The sequence below is a fragment of the Salvelinus sp. IW2-2015 genome, unplaced genomic scaffold (genome assembly GCF_002910315.2).
Source record: "Salvelinus sp. IW2-2015 unplaced genomic scaffold, ASM291031v2 Un_scaffold986, whole genome shotgun sequence".
Lineage (NCBI taxonomy): Eukaryota > Metazoa > Chordata > Actinopteri > Salmoniformes > Salmonidae > Salvelinus > Salvelinus sp. IW2-2015.
In genome coordinates this window covers 198,603-217,474 of record NW_019942672.1, presented here as the reverse complement: position 1 = coordinate 217,474, position 18,872 = coordinate 198,603, and the positions used below count along the sequence as shown (strand labels likewise).

General features: G+C 44.8%; 1 protein-coding gene across 1 annotated transcript in view; it reads left to right on the top strand.

Annotated features, from left to right (window-relative positions):
- Positions 1 to 18,872, top strand: part of LOC112069323 (DENN domain-containing protein 1B-like) — a 205,428-nt gene that overhangs the window by 17,109 nt on the left and 169,447 nt on the right. The window contains 1 exon segment of the mRNA XM_024136630.2: positions 13,897 to 13,940. Coding sequence (XP_023992398.2) covers positions 13,897 to 13,940 — 44 coding nt within the window.

Genomic DNA, 18,872 nt, shown 5'->3' with positions numbered 1-18,872 from the left:
GCTCTCAGGTCAGTTTTCTCCATTCAAYTCTTTCCTAGCGAGCTGGCTAACAAGCTTGTGTGTGCATAGCGGCACCAAAATATAAAATACCTTTTTGTAGTTAATAAATCCAATGTGAAACGTGATAACTATAGTATCCTTAACTAGCATTGAAAAAGTTAATCCATTCTTCTCGAATAAGAAATCTCTCCCTCATTTCTGAAGCACGTTTGCAACGTCAGTAGGACTATGCTTCAGACGGAGGAGTAGTGGCAGGTAGCTTACACCCAGTAGACAGATTTTCCAGCAGGCAGACACGCAGGCAGGCAGGCAGACAGCAGGCGGCAGACAGACAGCAGGCCGGGCAGACAGGCAGACAGACAGCAGACAGAGCAGGCGGGCAGACAGGCAGCAGACAGAAGACAGGCAGGCGGCAGGCAGACGGCAGGCAGACAGCAGGCAGCAGACACTGGAATACGTTTCTGAGTGACAGTGAGGCTTTTAAAAAGAATGGTTCTGTTACGGAACAGTATAGATCACTTTCATTCTCAGTTCTAATTCTGTTCCTCTAAAAAATATTATTTCTGTTTCTGTTCTGTTTGTTCCCCGAGTATATATTATATTAGAAATAATCAAGTGCCCCATCATAAATATTGAATCAAAACCATGCATGTGAAAAATAGCCTTTCCTGTCTGGCATTATTTAACACTCCATACAGTATCTCCTCTGGGGACTGTACTGTTCCTCTGCCAGCCAGCAACCCTCACGTTTACACAGACGTCTGGTACATATGTTTACTGGGAATATGCTGTCTGTTTAGATGGGGTCTATCGCCCTTATTTGGGATGCAGCCATTTTTCACCACAGCATGTAGGTCACAGCCACGGTTGTCATTGTGAGGACGAAGCCGTGCTATTTGTCATCACGCATCATGTGACTAAATTTGTGATCACACATGTTGCGTCATTCTCTCAACTGATTGTGCAGGGGTGTTCTGTTTCTCTGAGTATCATAGGAATTAGCATATATGAATGTTGTCATTGTTTACGCTAGTGTGTTTAGATCCACCTCCCATTTTCCTCTTCCTTCATTGTCATAATCCTCAAGACATTGACTAGTTTTCAGGTAAGGAAGAAACTGTTATGTAGTTTCTCAGTTACTGGCTAGTAGAGAAGACTCTGTTGATGACCGCAACGCGAAGGCTACTGATTTGAGCTGAGGCGTGTGAATAGGCTAGTGAATACACTGGTTGGCTGATTCAACTTGGCCAAGTCATCTCCCTCAGGTCTTGTGTTGTTGGCAAGTCATCTTCCTAGGTCTTTGTGTCTGTAGGACAGTCATTCTCTAGGTCTTGTGTCGTTAGGACGAAGTCAATTCTCATCAGGTTCCCTTGTGTCGTAGCCAAGTCAATTTCTCGGTCTTGTGTCGTGGTTATACCAAGTATTCTCCTCAGGCCTTGTGTCGTGTTAACAGTCATTCTCCTCAGGTCTTGTGTGGGGTTCGGACAAGTCATTCTCCTCAGGTCCTTGTGTCGTGGTAGACCAAGTCATTCTCCTCAGGTCTTGGTGTCGTGGTTAGGACCAGTCTTCTCCTCAGGTCTTGTGTCGTGTAACCAAGTCATTCTCCTCAGGTCCTTGTGTCGTGTAGGACCAAGTCATCTCTCTTCAGGTCTTGTGTCGTGTAACAAGTCATTCTCCTCAGGTCTTGTGTGTGTTAACGCAAGTTCTCTCCTCAGGTCCTTGTTCGTGGTAGGACAAGTATATTCTCCTCAGGTCCTTTGTCGTGGTAGGACCAAGTAATTCTCCCTCAGGTCTTGTGTCGTGGTACAGTCATCTCTCTCAGTCTTGTGTAGTCGGCAAGTCAATTCTCCTCAGGTCCTTGTGTCGTGGTAGACCAAGTCATCTCTCCCTCAGGTCTTGTGTCGTGGGTAGACAAAGTCATCTCTCAGTCCTGTGTCGTGTAGCAAGTCATTCTCCCTAGGTCCTTGTCGTGGGTAGGACCAAGTCAATCTCTCCCTCAGGTCTTGTGTCGTGGTAGGACCAAGTCAATTCTCCCTCAGGTCTTGTGTCGTGTAGGACAAGTCATTCTCCCTCAGGTCCTTGTGTCGTGGTAGGACCAAGTCAATTCTCCTCAGTCCTTGTGTCGTGGTAGACCAAGTCATCTCTTCCCTCAGGTTTTGTAGGTCCGTCATCTCAGTGTCGTGTAGACCAATCTTCTCCCTAGGTCTTGTGTCGTGTAACCAAGTCATCTCTCCCTCAGGTCCTTGTGTCGTGGAGGACCAAGTCAATTCTCTCTAGGTCCTTGTGTCGTGGTAGGACCAAGTCAATTCTCCCTCAGGTCCTGTGTCGTGTAGGACAAGTCATCTCTCCTCAGGTCCTTGTTGTGTTAGGACCAAGTCAATTCTCCCTCAGGTCCTTGTGTCGTGGTAGACCAAGTCATCTCTCCTCAGTCCTTGTGTTGTGTAGGACCAAGTCAATTCTCCCTCAGGTCCTTGTGTGTGGTAGACCAAGTCATCTCTCCCTCAGTCCTGTGTGGTGTAGGACCAAGTCAATTCTCGTCAGGTCCTTGTGTGGTGTAGGACGCAAGTCCATTTCCCTCAGGTCTTGTGTGTGGTCCCTCAGGTCCTTGTGTCGTGGTAGGACCAAGTCATCTCTCCCTCAGGTCCTTGTGTCGTGGTAGGACCAAGTCATCTCTCCCTCAGGTCCTTGTGTCGTGGTAGGACCAAGTCAATTCTCCCTCAGGTCCTTGTGTCGTGGTAGGACCAAGTCATCTCTTACTCATAGTTTTGTTTACTTGAATCAATGTTGTTGATGCTGACTGAGGCAGGATAACTAAAGAATGAGTGTGTGCTGCTCAGTGTAGTCTGACTAGCCTCAGTGAAAACGGATACAAGAACACATTTAATGACCAAAAAAACTGCAAAATACATCCAGGTTTAGTGTTTTCCAGGAAGTAGCCTAAACTATCAACCAGAGCTGAGAAACATTTTCACTTGAACTGAAAAAATAGTGAGGTGTGGTGCAACTGAAGCTAAGTAGTAAAGTCCATCTCTCTACTACAGAAGGTATTAGAAAGAGAAACACTGCAAGTTTGTCCATCTCCTCTCCATAGCAACAGTATCATGTTGCCTAGTGCCTGCATTCAACCCTTGCAGCAGKAGCGGCGGCGGTGGTGGTGTCTTTCCGCTAGAGATTGATAGCTGTCTGACATGCTTCTCGTGTGAACGTCAGATCCCTGCTACAGTATGACGGCACCGTCGTGTAGACGCCAAAGGCAAAGCTTTACTCTGTCATCATCGGCAGCTAGCAGCCTCTGGGCGCCATATGTACAGTACACTACTCTACATGTCATGGAGGGAGATCCATCCTTTACACACCATGGATGGGAGAATAGAGGGCTGTCAAAACGGCTAGAAAATTCAAGGCTCGAGGTAGACTTTTCCCCCTAATCTACCCATCTCCCCCCAAAACACCCCAACCTTAACCATTAAGGCAGTGACTTGTATCTGTCCCTAGTTCAGTGGTTAGGCACAGCTTGTACCTACTCCCCCTCTGAGCAGGTTATCTGTGGTAGGCTAATCGTCATATCTTTGTATGTGTATTTTAGTTTTTCACAGGTACTGTTTTTAAACTGAGGCAGATGGTTGCACCATATGGGGAGAAATGTGTGATTACCTGAAGTATTTCCATTCCAATGCATCTTTTTCACCCAGACCTGAGGTGGAATGCTCCCGGAGCACAGACTCTTCATCTAGAATGTTCTACAAGCATCTAGTTAGGCCTATAATCTGGAACCTAGGGCTGCACAGTAAAATCTCATTCACATTGATATCGCAATCTTAACATGTACAATATCCACATTGCAAGATATCCATACCATATGCAATATTTTGAAGTATATCTCAGAGGCGTGTAACATTCTTTTTTGTAGTTTACTTTTTATAGCTCCGACCCTGTAACTCAATTAACGCAGTAACTCCTCCTTGRTGTTAGATTCACTTTAAGTTTGCATGCTGTTCTGTTAGGTCAAATGGTTGTTCCAGAAAAGGACATGCTGCTTTCCACTTTGCGTCTTAATATAAGTCATTCTATTTCTATGTCTATGATTCCAACAGTTCGCCCAAGTATTTTGATCTGTACAGCACGTCAAATCGCAATCACAGTATTTGGTAAAAAATAAATAAATTCGCAATTAGATTTTTACCCATATGGTGCATCACTAACKCATCGTCTGTATTCTAGAACTAGAATGTTGTCCTTGTACGTTTGATACTTGGAACTTAGAATTCATATCACAATGTAGGAGTCAAAGACAGTCTTTGATTGTGGAGAGAGAGGAAGTCAGTTCATATGACTTGAGATATCAATGACAGCAAGCATTCTTTTTATAGCCCCCGTACACCAACACGTAGTGTGGAGGAAGGCAGCGCTAGCTGACTCGCTGAGGCGTAGCCAGTGTTTGACATAATGTTGGACCAGTATGGAGGCTGACTGGGAACACCAGTGTTGTGATACGAACGCAGAGCGGAGCCTGTCACAGAGCTCGCCTCGCCTGCGTCCATATGCTGCTCTGCTCAGTCGTGAAGCTGTGAAATTGGGTTGCTTCCCAACTAGCCTGGAGACGCACTTCTCTCTCGCTCGCTCTCTCTCTGTCTCTCTGTCTCTCTGTCTCTCTGTCTCTCTGTGTCTCTGTGTCTCTGTCTCGACTCAGATGTATAATGGAAAATTCCCAGGCCCTACTTGTAAATATGTAGCCTGTATAGTCAGAGTCTGCACAGACCATAAAGCACCTTCAGTAGGAATGCCAACTTTGGTGCTTTCCCCCAAAAGGGTGCAGCTGAGAGAGGCTTTTTCAGGATACACACACAGTACATTGGCCAAGGCCCTACTTTTACCGAACCAGCCACTAACACAGTGTGACCGATCACCACTAGTAAATTTAAGGACCATATCATCGGTGAGAAGTTTTTCCTTTCTTGGCCCCATTGCCTACTAAGTCAGCATGAAATGTAATGCCATTGGCTGTGTGAGATCGGAGAGAGGAAAGAGGGGAGAGAGGAACACGTTGTAAACGTCTGTGAGTGTTCTCATTCAGCGCCAGTTGAAAGATGCTACTTAATCTGCTTACTCCTTTTTAATTGTGAGTTTCGGGGGGGTAGGGCTCCTCCTGAACAGAATAAGGCTAGTGATCCAGAAGTAAAGCCAAGACCACAGTTATTCCTCTTTAGGCTCCTAACTCCCCTCCTGTCCCCCCCCCCTGTATCACCCCCTCTCACCTCTTCACTCCTTCAGTAGGAAGAAAACTCTTCGTTCCAACAATAGACATTTGGGGCCATATGTTGGTTTGACATCGTCATCAGGTTCACAGCAGGTTACCTTAGTTAACTTTCACTTCAGTGGCTGATGGGATTTTCTCCTGCAGTTCCTTGACTAGGTGGCTCAAAGTCTAGACGGTCTCTGAAGCAGGCCCCTGCGTCCCGATCGGCCATTGCTCTACAATGGCGGCCATTGTGGATGTTAAGTAGCGGCAGCTTCCTCCCGGCCGGTCGCTACCTCCACAGTCAGTTACTTAGCGTCCGCTAAGACAATGTCTTTATCCCCAGGCCATACAGGCCCGAGGCCCTAATCCGGACCACTACATACGGTGAAATAAATCTCTTAAAGATAAAAGAGAGKGAGAGGGAGGGAGAGTGGGGGGGAGAGAGAGTGAGGTTAGAGTGCAGTAGTTTAACCCCTGGCCAAGAAAGAGAGAGGGGAGGAAAGGAAAAGAGAGGGAGAAATGAGGAACAAGGAGAGGCAGGCGTCACAAGGCCCTTCATCTTGCTGTGGGTGTAGAGGAGAAGGGATGCTGACGGGGTTCAACCTTTTTCTTCTGACAAGAGAACTGCTGCTCTCCATATGGAATCTGGCCTCTCTCTTAACAAGCAGGGCTCCTATTCAATCTAACTGCTATCCAGTTGTTTCTGGGATTAGGCAAAAATCAACAATGAAACATTCTTCCTGCGCTGTGAGCAAATGTGTGCCAACTAATTTAGAGATGAGTTATTGGTAACGCATGTAACAATAGGTTTAGGCCTATAAGTAGTTTATTTCTAAACGTTTAATAATACTTTTTGGGAATCGGTACTAAAAATGTGAGAATCTGCAGTCTCTCACTCTCTGTGTGTGTGTGTGTGTGTGTGTGTGCGCGCGCATGCCCTCGCCCACACGCAAGTGCCCGTGTGATGTGGTTTGTCACCACTCTATTTTTAAACCTGATGCTGTGTGCCTCACATAGAGACGTGGCCGACATCACGTAGAGTCTTATTGAGAAGGTGAAAGGTGACGATTTGGTGGTGATATAAAATGTGTGTCCGGCTCCTAATGTGTTGCACTTCACCGGTTAGTTCTATAGATGTGTTCAGACATAATGTTAAAAGCAGCTGTAAGTTATTATTATTTTCTATTTGACACTCTTATTGGCTAAATGTTGTCTATTTGACACTCTTATTGGCTAAGTGTTGTCTATTTGACACTCTTATTGGCTAAGTGTTGTTTATTTGACACTCTTATTGGCTAAATGTTGTCTATTTGACACTCTTATTGGCTAAATGTTGTCTATTTGACACTCTTTTGTTTTCCACTTAATAGTTGACATCTACAGTTGAAGTCGGAAGTTTACATACACTTAGGTCGGAGTCTTTAAAACTCGTTTTTCAACCACTCCACAAATGTCTTGTTAACAAACTATAGTTTTGGCAAGTCGGTTAGGACATCTACTTTGTGCATGACAAGTAATTTTTCCAACAATTGTTTACAGCAGATTATTTGCATTATGAATCCACTGTATCACAATTCCAGTGGGTCAGAAGTTTACATACACTAAGTTGACTGTGCCTTTAAACAGCTTGGAAAATTACAGAAAAATTATGTCATGGCTTTAGAAGCTTCTGATAGGCTAAATGACATAATTTGAGTCAATTGGAGGTGTACCTGTGGATGTATTTCAAGGTCTACCTTCAAACTCAGTGCCTCTTTGCTTGACATCATGGGCGAAATCAGCCAAGACCTCAGAAAAGGTCTGGTTCATCCTTGGGAGCAATTTCCAAATGCTGAAGGTACCAAGTTCATCTGTACAAACAAATAGTATGCAAGTATAAACACCATGGGACCACGCAGCTCATACCGCTCAGAAGGAGACGTGTTCTGTCTCCTAGAGATGAACGTATTTGGTGTGAAAAGTGCAAATCAATCCAGAACAACAGCAAGGACCTTGTGAAGATGGCTGGAGGAAACAGGTACAAAAGTATCTATATCCAGTAAAACGAGTCCTATATCGACATAACTGAAGGCTGCTCAGCAAGGAAGAAGCACTGCTCCAAAACCGCCAACACAAGCCAGACTACGGTTTGCAACTGCACATGGGGACAAAGATCGTACTTTTTGGAGAAATGTCCTCTGGTCTGATGAAACAAAAATATAACTTTTTGGTCATTAAGTTGGAGGAAAAAGGGGGAGGCTTGCAAGCGAGAAACCATCCCAACCGTGAAGCACGGTGTGGCAGCATCATGTTGTGATCATGTCGTGGGGTGTTTTGCTGCAGGAGGACTGGTGCACTTCACAAAATAGATGCATCATGAAGCAGGAAATTATGTGGATATATTGAAGCAACATCTCAAGACATCAGTCAGGAAGTTAAAGCTCCGGTCGTAAATGAGTCTTCCAAATGACAAGACCCAAGCATACATCCAAGTTGTGGCAAAATGGCTTTAAAACTTCTTGTCAATATGGAAAAAATCGTGCCCAAATTAAACTGCCTCGTACTCTATTCTGATGCTACATATGCATATTATATTACTATTGGATAGAAAACACTCTCAAGTTTCTAAACTGTTTGAATTATATCTGTGAGTAAAACAGAACTCATTTTGCAGCAAACTTCCAGACAGGAAGTGAAAAATCTGAAAACGATGCCTGTTCCAGGGCCTGCCTATGAATTGCTATATTTATGGATATGCATGCACTGCATACGCCTTCCACATAGATGCCACAGGCAGTGGAAGGTGGAATGGGGTGTCTAGCTTGATCTGAGGTCGAACAAGAGCTCTTGGAATGACGTGTCCAGATTTCCTTTCTCTACCTAGGCGCGGGAAGCACCTCCCTATTGTCTATTGATAAGCTTCGGTTACACGGCTAATATCTCCGGCTTTGTTTTTTATTTGATACATATTAGAAAACATCAAGTAGGTGTTTTTCAACCGAGTTTCATCAGTTTATTCAACGTTTAATGGACTTTTGGAGTTTCCGTTCTCTGCGTTGAGAGAAAATTGGAACGTCATCAACATTGGCTAGCCTTGTGGAGCGAATTCGACAGGAGAGAAGGACATTCTAAACCAAACAACGATTATTCTGGACTAGGCTCCTTGTACAAGATTCTGATGGAAGTCAGCAAAAGTAAGAACAATTTATGATGTTATTGTCGTATTTCTGTGGAAAATGTTTAGTCCTATTATCGCCCTTTTGCGGGCGCTGTCTCGCTATAACGTAAGCTGTTTGTTATGGTAAAGTTATTTTTAAAAATCTAACACGGCGGTTGCATTAAGAACTAGTGTATCTTCATTTGCTGTCCAACATGTATTTTTTAGTAAAGTTTATGATGAGTTCTTTGGTCAGATTAGGTGAGTGTCCAAAATAACTCCTGACATTCTGGGGAATGTTGCTAATATTCACAATGTATAACCACGGTTTGCAGCTCTAAATATGCACATTTTCGAACAAACATAAGTGTATTGTATAACCTGATGTTATAAGAACTGTCATCTGATGAAGTTGGTCAAGGTTAGTGATTCATTTTATCTTTTGCTGTTTTTTGCGATCGCTACCTTTTGCTGCTAATAAAGCTTGATCTTGTGTGTGTTGGCTATTGTGGTAAGCTAAATAATGCTATATTGTGTTTTCGCTGTAAAACACTTAAAAATCGGAAATATTGGCTGGATTCACAAGATGTTTATCTTTCATTTGCTGTACACCATGTATTTTTCATAAATGTTTATGATGAGTATTAGGTATTTCACGTTGTCTCTGTAATTATTATGCTGCTTTGGTGATATTTTTGATGGTAGCTGCAATGTAAACTATGATATTATACCTCAAATATGCACATTTCGAACAAAACATACATTTTTGTATACCATGTTATAAGACTGTCATCTGATGAAGTTGTTTCTTGGTTAGTGACTAATTATATACTCTATTTGGTCGGTTTTGTGATAGCTACCTATGCGGTAGAAAAATTGTGAAATATATCGGTTGAGTCTTTTGCTATTGTGGTTAGCTATAGAAATACATATTGTGTTTTCACTGTAAACATTTTAAAAATCAGAAATGATGGCTGGATTCCAAGATGTTTATCTTCATTTGCTGTATTGGACTGTGTGATTTCATGAAATTATATTATATGATATCCTGTCGCGTTAGGCTAGGCTATGCTAGTCAGCTTTTTTGATGAGGATGCTCCCGGATCCGGGTGGGTAGCAATGAAAGGGTAAAAGGACAACAAAGTCAAGGTTTTGAGTGGCCATCACAAAGCCTTGACCTCAATCTATAGAAAATGTGTGGCGGAACTGAAACAAAGCGTGTGCGAGCAAGGAGGCCTACAAACCTGACTCGGTTACACCAGCTCTGTCAGGAGGAATGGGCCATATTTCACCCAACTTATTGTGGGAAGCTTGTGGAAGGGTACGCGGAACGTTTGACCCAAGTTAAACWATTTAAAGGCAATGCTACCAAATACTAATTGAGCGTATGTTAACTTCTGACCCACTGGGAATGTGATGAAAGAAATAAAAGCTGAAATAAATCCTTCTCTCTACTATTATTCTGACATTTCACGTTCTTAAAATAAGGTGGTGAACCTAACTGACCTAAAACAGGGAATTGTTACTAGMATTAAATYTCAGGAATTGTGAACAACTGAGTTTAAATGTATTTGGCTAAGGTGTATGTAAACTTCCGACTTCAACTGTATGTGTCCATCCGCTCGTTGCTTTCATATTTACTCTGAAGTGGTGGTAGGTGGTGTCGAAGGGGAGTGGGCTGCTCCCATTCCCCTTTACACACACACACCTCCCACCCCCCTTACCGTCTCCCTCAATCATTTACCTATTAGCCCCCTTGCCCCCCTCTCATCACATATCAAAGCACTGCATTTCGACTTTTAAAGAGCAGCGTCGGTGGAACGTTCACACATTGATTTGCCACTGACCCTGGCTGCAGGTTGCTGCTGGTTGTCTGGACTGCTGGGGGGCTGACCGCGTGTTGCCTCTCTGCACAGTGCCTGTCCCAGATTAGCCATGCTTGAAGCCCACGGCGATAAATTAACACACACTCACCCACAGGAGAAAGAAGGACTAGGTGTGTGTCACTCACTGCTTTCTCCTTGTCACTGTCAAAGCCAACATGTTGTCACTGATGGAGTCAGTGGATGGGAGGAAGTGGATGGGAGGAAGTGGATGGGAGGAAGTGGATGGGAGGAAGTGGGGATGTTTTCTACTGGTGTGAATGGATATGTTGCAGGACAGTTGGTGTTTTCATGTATACAGCAACCTTCACCTTAACCCCCCCATAACCTTCACCTTAACCCCCCCATAACCTTCACATATCCCCCATAACTTCACCATAACCCATACTTCACATAACCCCCATAACCTTCAATAACCCCCATAACCATACCCCATAACCTTCACCATCACCCCCCATAACCTTCACCTTAACCCCCCATAACCTTAACCCCCCATAACTTCACCTTAACCCCCCATAACCTTAACCCCCATAACCTTCACCTAACCCCCCATACTTCACCTAACCCCCATAACCTTACCCCATACCTTACTTAACCCCCCATAACCTTCACCATAACCTTACCCCATAACCTTCATTAACCCCCATAACCTTCACAACCTTAAACCCCCATACCTTCACCTTAATCCCCATAACCTTCACCTTAATCCCCTAACCTTCATCTTAACCCCCTCTTAACCTTCACCTTAATCCCCATAACCTTCACCTTAACCCCCATAACCTTCATCTTAACCCCCATAACCTTCATCTTAACCCCTTTACCTTCACCTTAACCCCCTCTTAACCTTCCTTAACCCTCCAAACTTCACCTTAACCCCATAATCTTCCCTTAACCCCTCATAACTTCACCATAACCCCCATAACCTTAATCCCATAACTCCTTCACCTTAACCCCCCATAACCTTCACCTTAACCCCCCATAACCTTCACCTTAACCCTCCATAACCTTCACCTTAACCTCCATAACTTCATTAACCTCCATAACCTTCACCTTAACCCTCATAACCTTACCTTACCCTCCCTAATCTTTCCTTAACCCCCTAACCTTTACCTTAACCCCCCTCGCCTTCACCTTAACCCTCCATAACCTTCACCTTAACCTCCCTAAGCTTCACCTTAAGTAGTGCGGTGGAGTGAGGAGCAAGGGAGTGAGGGTGAGAGTGGGGGAGTTTAGGCAGAGAGCAAAAGGAGTGATGGGGGAGTTGGGGAGAATTCCAGTCAGGAGAGACAGGACAGAGGGAAGGGAGTTGGGAAGAGTTCTGTCAGGAGAGAGGGACAGAGGGAAGGGAGTTGGGAGAGTTCTGTCAGGGAGAGAGGACAGAGGGAAGGGAGTTGGGAAGAGTTCTGTCAGGAGAGAGAGGACAGAGGGAGGGAGTTGGGGAGTTCTGTCAGGGAGAGAGGAAGGGGAAGGGAGTTGGGGAGAATTCCAGTCAGGAGAGAGAGGACAGAGGAAGGGAGTTGGGGAAGAGTTCTGTCAGGAGAGAGAGGACAGAGGGAAGGAGTTGGGAAGAGTTCTGTCAGGAGAGAGAGGACAGAGGGAAGGGAGTTGGAAGAGTTCTGTCAGGAGAGAGAGGACAGAGGGAAGGGAGTTGGGAGAATTCCAGTCAGGAGAAGAGGACAGAGGGAAGGGAGTTGGGGAATTCTGTCAGGAGAGAAGGACAGAGGGAAGGGAGTTGGGAGAATTCTGTCAGGAGAGAAGAGGACAGAGGGAAGGGAGTTGGGAGAGTTCTGTCAGGAGAGAGAGGACAGAGGGAAGGGAGTTGGGGAGAGTTCTGTCAGGAGAGAGAGGACAGAGGGAAGGGATTGGGGAGAGTTCTGTCAGAGAGAGAGAGACAGAGGGAGGGAGTTGGGGAGATTCCAGTCAGGAGAGAGAGGACAGAGGGAGGGATTTGGGAGAGTTCTGTCAGGGAGAAGAGGAAATAGGGAAGGGAGTTTGGAGGTTCAGTCAGGAGAGAGAGGACGAGGAGGGAGTTGGGGAGAATTTCAGTCAGGGGAGAGAGGGACAAGATAGAGACCCTTCATTCCTTCTCTCTCTTTCTATAGCTCAATCTCTCTTTCTCTCTCCGTGTCTGGCAGGGGTTCCCATCTTCTCACCCATAAGAACAGCATAACATTGCCCTGGTGGCTCAGCAAGAGGGGGTGGAGGGGTGCATGTATATGGGATGCAGGTGTTTATGTATTTGTGGTGGCAGGCTGAGAGGGTGGAGGGATGGGGGGTGTATTTTGGGATGGCGTCCCCGAGGGGAGCCGAGAGTGTCTTTGTCAGGGTCTTTTTAGAGGAGGCCTGRGAAAACATCCAACAGGATTATGGAAGGCAACTTTGATTCTGTCTGCTTGCTCCTTTTGCCCTTTTCTCTTCACGGGTGAGAAATGTGGTCTGTTTATGATGTTTGTCTGTGTCCTTGTGAGAGGGAGATTATAATTTAGTCTTCCAGAATGAAACTTGGTGCCAACATGCCGGCTGTTGAAATTCTAAATCTAAAATAACATTTTCTTAGCCCATTGGCCCAGTTTCCCGGACCCAGATTAAGGCTATTTCTGGAGTTGTGGTCTGGACTTCGGAACTCTATCACCGTGGAAACAGTGTTTACCAGAAGCCTCTTTGATAGTGACACTACGGCCGTGAACTCTTCCTCATGTAGACTTTACGATAGACCTGGGGGAGCGTTCAGCAGGACACAACGTTTTGAAACGTTCAGAGAAATATGCCATGTAGCCCAAACATGCCTCTCTGACATGTAGAACAAGGACTCACATTGGCTCTATTCATTTGTATCTACAACGTTTGGCTACTGAACGTGGACCTGGTGGTAGAAATATTATTTGTTTTCTTTTCAGTCCTTTTCGAYGAGCTTGAGCTGGCTAACTGTGGGGTGGGTTTGACACRTTTGGGACTATTCCATTGCCATGATCTGTCATATTGTTGCTTGGTCTAGGCCACTCTGTGGTAACACTGTAGGCCTAATGACCACATCTGCTAGATAGTACTGACATATTGTTGCATAGGATTACTTCGTAATAGCTAGTAATGGAGATGATGGAATGATTTTTGTTATTWTTACACAAGCGGAATAACAAAAATCACTCCACTCCACTTGCTGTGGATTCTAGATGTTCACGTGTCTTATAATGCATGGCAGTGTTACTTAATGTTTAGAAACGAATACCAAGACAACCATGAGGCCTTTGCACCAGCACAATTCATCCCTGCCAATTCTCTCTCCATCTACGGCAAACACACAGGGGGGTAGGATGTGTGTTGTAAATTACTGTACGTGCAGGTCTGATTTCCACACGCCCAAGCAGGGATGATGTGGGGTATAATATCACATCATATCTACATGGAGGAGACACATTAGCATATTGGAGACCCACATCCTCCGTCTCTCCACAGTGTTCGCTAACTGCGTGTGTGTGTGTGTGTGTGTGTGTGTATTACTATCTGAATGTGTGTGTGTGCTGACTGGCGTCAACCACCCTTGCCCCCACCCCTCTCATGAATATGTATGTGTTCTGAGGCAGCGCTGCGAAGGCTGTGTTTCTCACCGCTGATTAATGCTGTCTGTCAATTACCTCCAGATCCTACCGTGCAGTGGAGCTTCCCCCAGGACTACACAGACCAGGTTGGAAACGCACACGCTAACACACACACACACACACACACACACACACACACACACACACCAGGGTTTTCCGTTGGTCGGTAATAGCCGGCTTCTGGCCCCAAAATAATACAGTTAGAATGGCCGATAAATAAAATTGGCAACAATTGTCCGGGAGAAGAAGAAAACAATCCCGTTGCTAAGTAATGTTTATTAGTCGATTCATTGATGATGGTTTTTATTTTATTTCACCTTTATTTAACCAGGTAGGCRAGTTGAGAACAAGTTCTCATTTACATCTGCGACCTGGCCAAGATAGAGCAAAGCAGTGCSACACAAACAACAACACAGAGTTACACATGGAATAAACAAGCGTACAGTCAATAACACAATAGATTAAGACTATATACAGTGTGTGCAAATGGCGTAAGGAGATAAGGCAATAAATAGACCATAGTAGGGAAGTAATTACAATTTAGCAGATTAACACTGGAGTGATAGATGAGCAGATGATGATGTGCAAGTAGAAATACTGGTGTGCAAAAGAGCAGAAAAGTAAATAAAACAATATGGGGATGAGGTAGGTAGATTGGATGGGCTATTTACTTATGTACAGCTGCAGCGATCGGTAGCTGCTCAGATAGCTGATGTTTAAAGTTAGTGAGGGAAATAAGTCTCCAGCTTCAGCAATTTTTGCAATCGTTCCATTCACTGGCAGCAGAGAACTGGAAGGAAAGGCAAACAAAGGAGGTGTTGGCTTTGGGGATGACCAGTGAAATATACCTGCTGGATCGCGTGCTACGGGTCGGTGTTGTTATCGTGACGAGTGAGATATACCTGCTGGAGCGCGTGCTATGGTGGTGTTGTTATGGTGACCAGTGAAATACCTGCTGGAGCAGTGCTACGGGTCGGTGTTGTTATCGTGACCAGTGAGATATCTGCTGGATCCGTGCTATGTCTGGGTGTTGTTATCGTGACCAGTGAGCTGATAAGTGGGGCTTACCTAGCAGAGTCTTATAGATGACCTGACCAGTGGGTCTGGCGACGAATATGTAGCGAGGGCCAGCCGACTAGAGCATAACAGGTCGCAGTGGTGGGTGGTATAAGGGGCTTTGGTGACAAAACGGATGGCACTGTGATAGACTGCATCCAGTTTGCTGAGTAGAGTATTGGAAGCTATTTTGTAAATGACATCGCGAAGTTCGAGGATCGGTAGGATGGTCAGTTTTACGGGGGTATGTTTGGCGGCGTTAAAATACATTTGAATGGTCATGCTTCTCAGTCTCTAGGTTCATTTTATACATTTAGTGGAATTAAATTGGGTGTGTACAGTATATTGGTTATGTATCTTATCACACGCGTAGTACAGGATACAGATACAGAGATGCTGCTACAGCGTCTCAACAGCATCGGCAACGGACGGCAGGGTTCATCAGCGCGTCACACAATGAGCTGGAGGCAGTTTGCATTTTGAAAACATATTCTTAAGCTGCAATGTGTCACTGCTTGTGCGACCCCGACCAAATTCACATAGAAACAGAGTTATAGATCTGTATTCTCATTGAAAGCAACTCTTAAGAAGGATGTAGATCTGGTCTATGTGCACTATTTCTATACCTCCAATTATTACGTTTTGCTTTACTTTGGTTTTGCACACCAGCTTCAAACAGCTGAAATAAAACTCAGCAAAAAGACAATTTGTAAAAATCCAAATAACTTCACACATCTTCATTGTAAAGGGTTTAAACACTGTTTCCCATGCTTTTCAATGAACCATAAACAATTAATGAACATGCACCTGTGGAATGGTTGTTAAGACACTAACAGCTTACAGACGGTAGGCAATTAAGGTCACAGTTATGAAACTGAGACACTAAAGAGGCCTTTCTACTGACTCTGAAAAACACCAAAAGAAAGATGCCCAAGGTCCCTGCTTATCTGAGTGAACATGCCTTAGGCATGGCTGCAAGGAGGCATGAGACTGCAGAGGTGGCCGGGCAATAAATTGCGATGTCCGTACTGTGAGACGCCTAAGACAGGCTACAGGGAGACAGGACGGACAGCTGATCGTCCTCGCAGTGGCAGACCACGTGTAACAACACCTGCACACGATCGGTACATTCTGAAACATCACACCTGCGGGACAGGTACAGGATGGCAAACAACAACTGCCCGAGTTACACAACAATCCAAGTGCTCAGACTCTCCCCAATAGGCTGAGAGAGGCAGGACTGAGGGCTTGTAGGCCTGTTTAAGGCAGGTCCTCCACCCAACAACGTTGCTATGGGCACAAACCCACCGTCGCTGGACACACAGGACTGGAAAAAGTGCTCTTCACTGACAAGTCACGTTTTGTCTCACCAGGGGTGATGGTTGGATTTGCGTTTATTGTCGAGGAATAAGCTTACACGAGGCCTGTACTCTGGAGGGGATCGATTTGGAGTGGAGGGTCCGTCATGGTCTGGGGCGGTGTGCCACAGCATCATCGGACTGAGCTTGTTGTCATTGCAGGCAATCTCAACGCTGTGCGTTACAGGGAAGACATCCTTCTCCCTCATGTGGTACCCTTCCTGCAGGCTCATCCTGACATGACCCTCCAGCATGACCATGCCACCAGCCATACTGCTCGTTCTGGATCGGAAGGTGAGGGCTAGGGCCATTACCCCAGAAATGTCCAGGAACTTGCAGGTGCCTTGGTGAAGAGTGGGTAACATCTCACTGCAAGAACTGGCAAATCTGGTGTAGTCCAAGAGGAGGAGATGCACTGCAGTACTTAATGCAGCTGGTGACCACACCAGATACTGACTGTTACTTTTGATTTTGACCCCCCCCCCCCCCCCTTTGTTCAGGGACACATTATTCCATTTCTGTTGTCACATGTCTGTGAACTTTGTTCTTTTAGTCTCAGTTGTTGAATCTTGTTATGTTCCTACAAATATTTACACATGTTAAGTTTGCTGAAAATAAACACAGTTTAAATAAACACAGTTTTGCTGAGTTTACTATAGATTTGGTTTGGAAATTAATTTCATTGCGATTTAGAAGGTCAATAATTTCTCAGTGTTTTAGATGGTGAAATGATTCCTACACCATATTTGCTTGTTTTGTCACAGAAACTGAAATTAGCTGAACTGTTAGAATTTTAGCAACCAGGAAATGGTGATTTCTGCGTAGTGAATCTTTTAGTTGTTTGATTATTATACATATTATGAGGCATGTCTTACCTTGCTTCAAAGGAGCCAGCCAAAATCAGACCGTATCCGTTTGTGCAATTATTTATATGGACTTTCTTTTATTGTCCAGTTAGCCAAAGGCACACTCCTAGTCATATTATCAACCCATGCTAGTTGTTGCATCTTTAGATCTCCTCTCTACATTTTCTAATGGATATTTTCATCTTTGTCATCTTACATGTGCAGTGCCCTTTGACAACTTTGTTTCCATCTAATTGCATTATGGAACGAACATTTTCATGTTGCCTGCTGCCTTCTCTCTCACACACACACCTCTTTCTCTCCTCTCGCTGCTCTCACTCTTTCCCTTTTCATAGTGATCTCCCCCATCCCTCTTCTCCCCCTCTCCCTCAACCTCTTCTCTTTCCTCATCCTCTCTCTCCCCTACTCTCCCTCAACCTCTCTTCTCCCCTACTCTCCTCAACCTCTTTCTCCCTACTCTCCCTCCCTCTTCTCTCTCCTCTCCTCTCAACTCTCTCTCCCCACTCTCCCTCAACTCTCTTCTCCCCCACTCTCCCTCAAACCTCTCTTCTCCCTCAACCTCTCTTCCCCTACTCTCCCTTTCAACCTCTTTTCCCCTACTCTCCCTCAACCTCTCTCTCCCCCTCCCCCCAAATCTCTCTCTCTCTCTCTCTCTTCTCTTCTCTCTGCTCTTCTCTTTCCCTCAAACTCTCTTCGACTCTCTCTCTGTCCCCCCCCTGCCTTAACCTCTCTCTCACTTAGGGCTGGGTAGTTTACTGTATTTTACTATACCGGTATTGATGCACGGACCGGTTTTGGTTTTTACGTTATCTTCTAAAACGGTATTTCAATGTTTGGTTTGTTGTGATCCACTGCTCTGTTTTGATAGTTTACTCCAATACTTGAGTCGTCTCTCACCAAGCCCCGCCCCCTGTCACTCAAGGAGCGCTAAAATTATCATTTTAGCTGCTAATGCTAATAGCTTGCTAGCTAGCAATTAAATTATACCAGTGCTGGTGTAGGCCAAAATCAGCATGTTGTTTTTGCAAAGGCATCTTCTAAATCCGAGAGGAATAAGCGAAGCATGAATGTTAGCTAGCTACATGAAGTAAGAGAGAACATTTCATGTAGCCAAACATTATAGCACGTGTCCCGAACATTTTCTAGCGTGAGAGCCACTTATAAAAATTAAACATGTCGCGAGCTACAATTATTTTTTTCTTGCTTTCAAATAGGCACGTTATTCTCTTCACTTCCTCTGCAACTCTTCCCACACAGACAGACAGGGGTAATAATGCTGGACATTATTTGGCAGATATTGTGTTAGGTTTGGCTTTTTAAGCCAACAGTGGCTAACAAGGGGTGGGATAATGTGAATGTTGCGTTGACTAGATAGTAGCTGGGAGCTTGCAGTTTCTGTGATAAACCGGTTAGAGGCCCCTGGATTATAGGGTCCCACTCCCCTGGGAAATACTGACCAACCCTTTGGTTCCTAACCTGTCACAATAACACCMCCATAGAGATCCTATTAGTATTCAAATTCCTAATTCTATGAATGCCTCCTGGGCTTTTTCATTTGTTGTCATGTCAAACAACACTGTATTCAAAGTGGCCAATATTATATTCTAACTATAGAATTAGAACAATCATTCTATTTCCCTGATTCCAACTGTTCACCCAAGTGTTTTGAAATCGCAAGTCATATTGCAACTCTCTCCCCTCCCTCAACCTCTCTTTCTCCCCTCTCCCTCAACCTCTC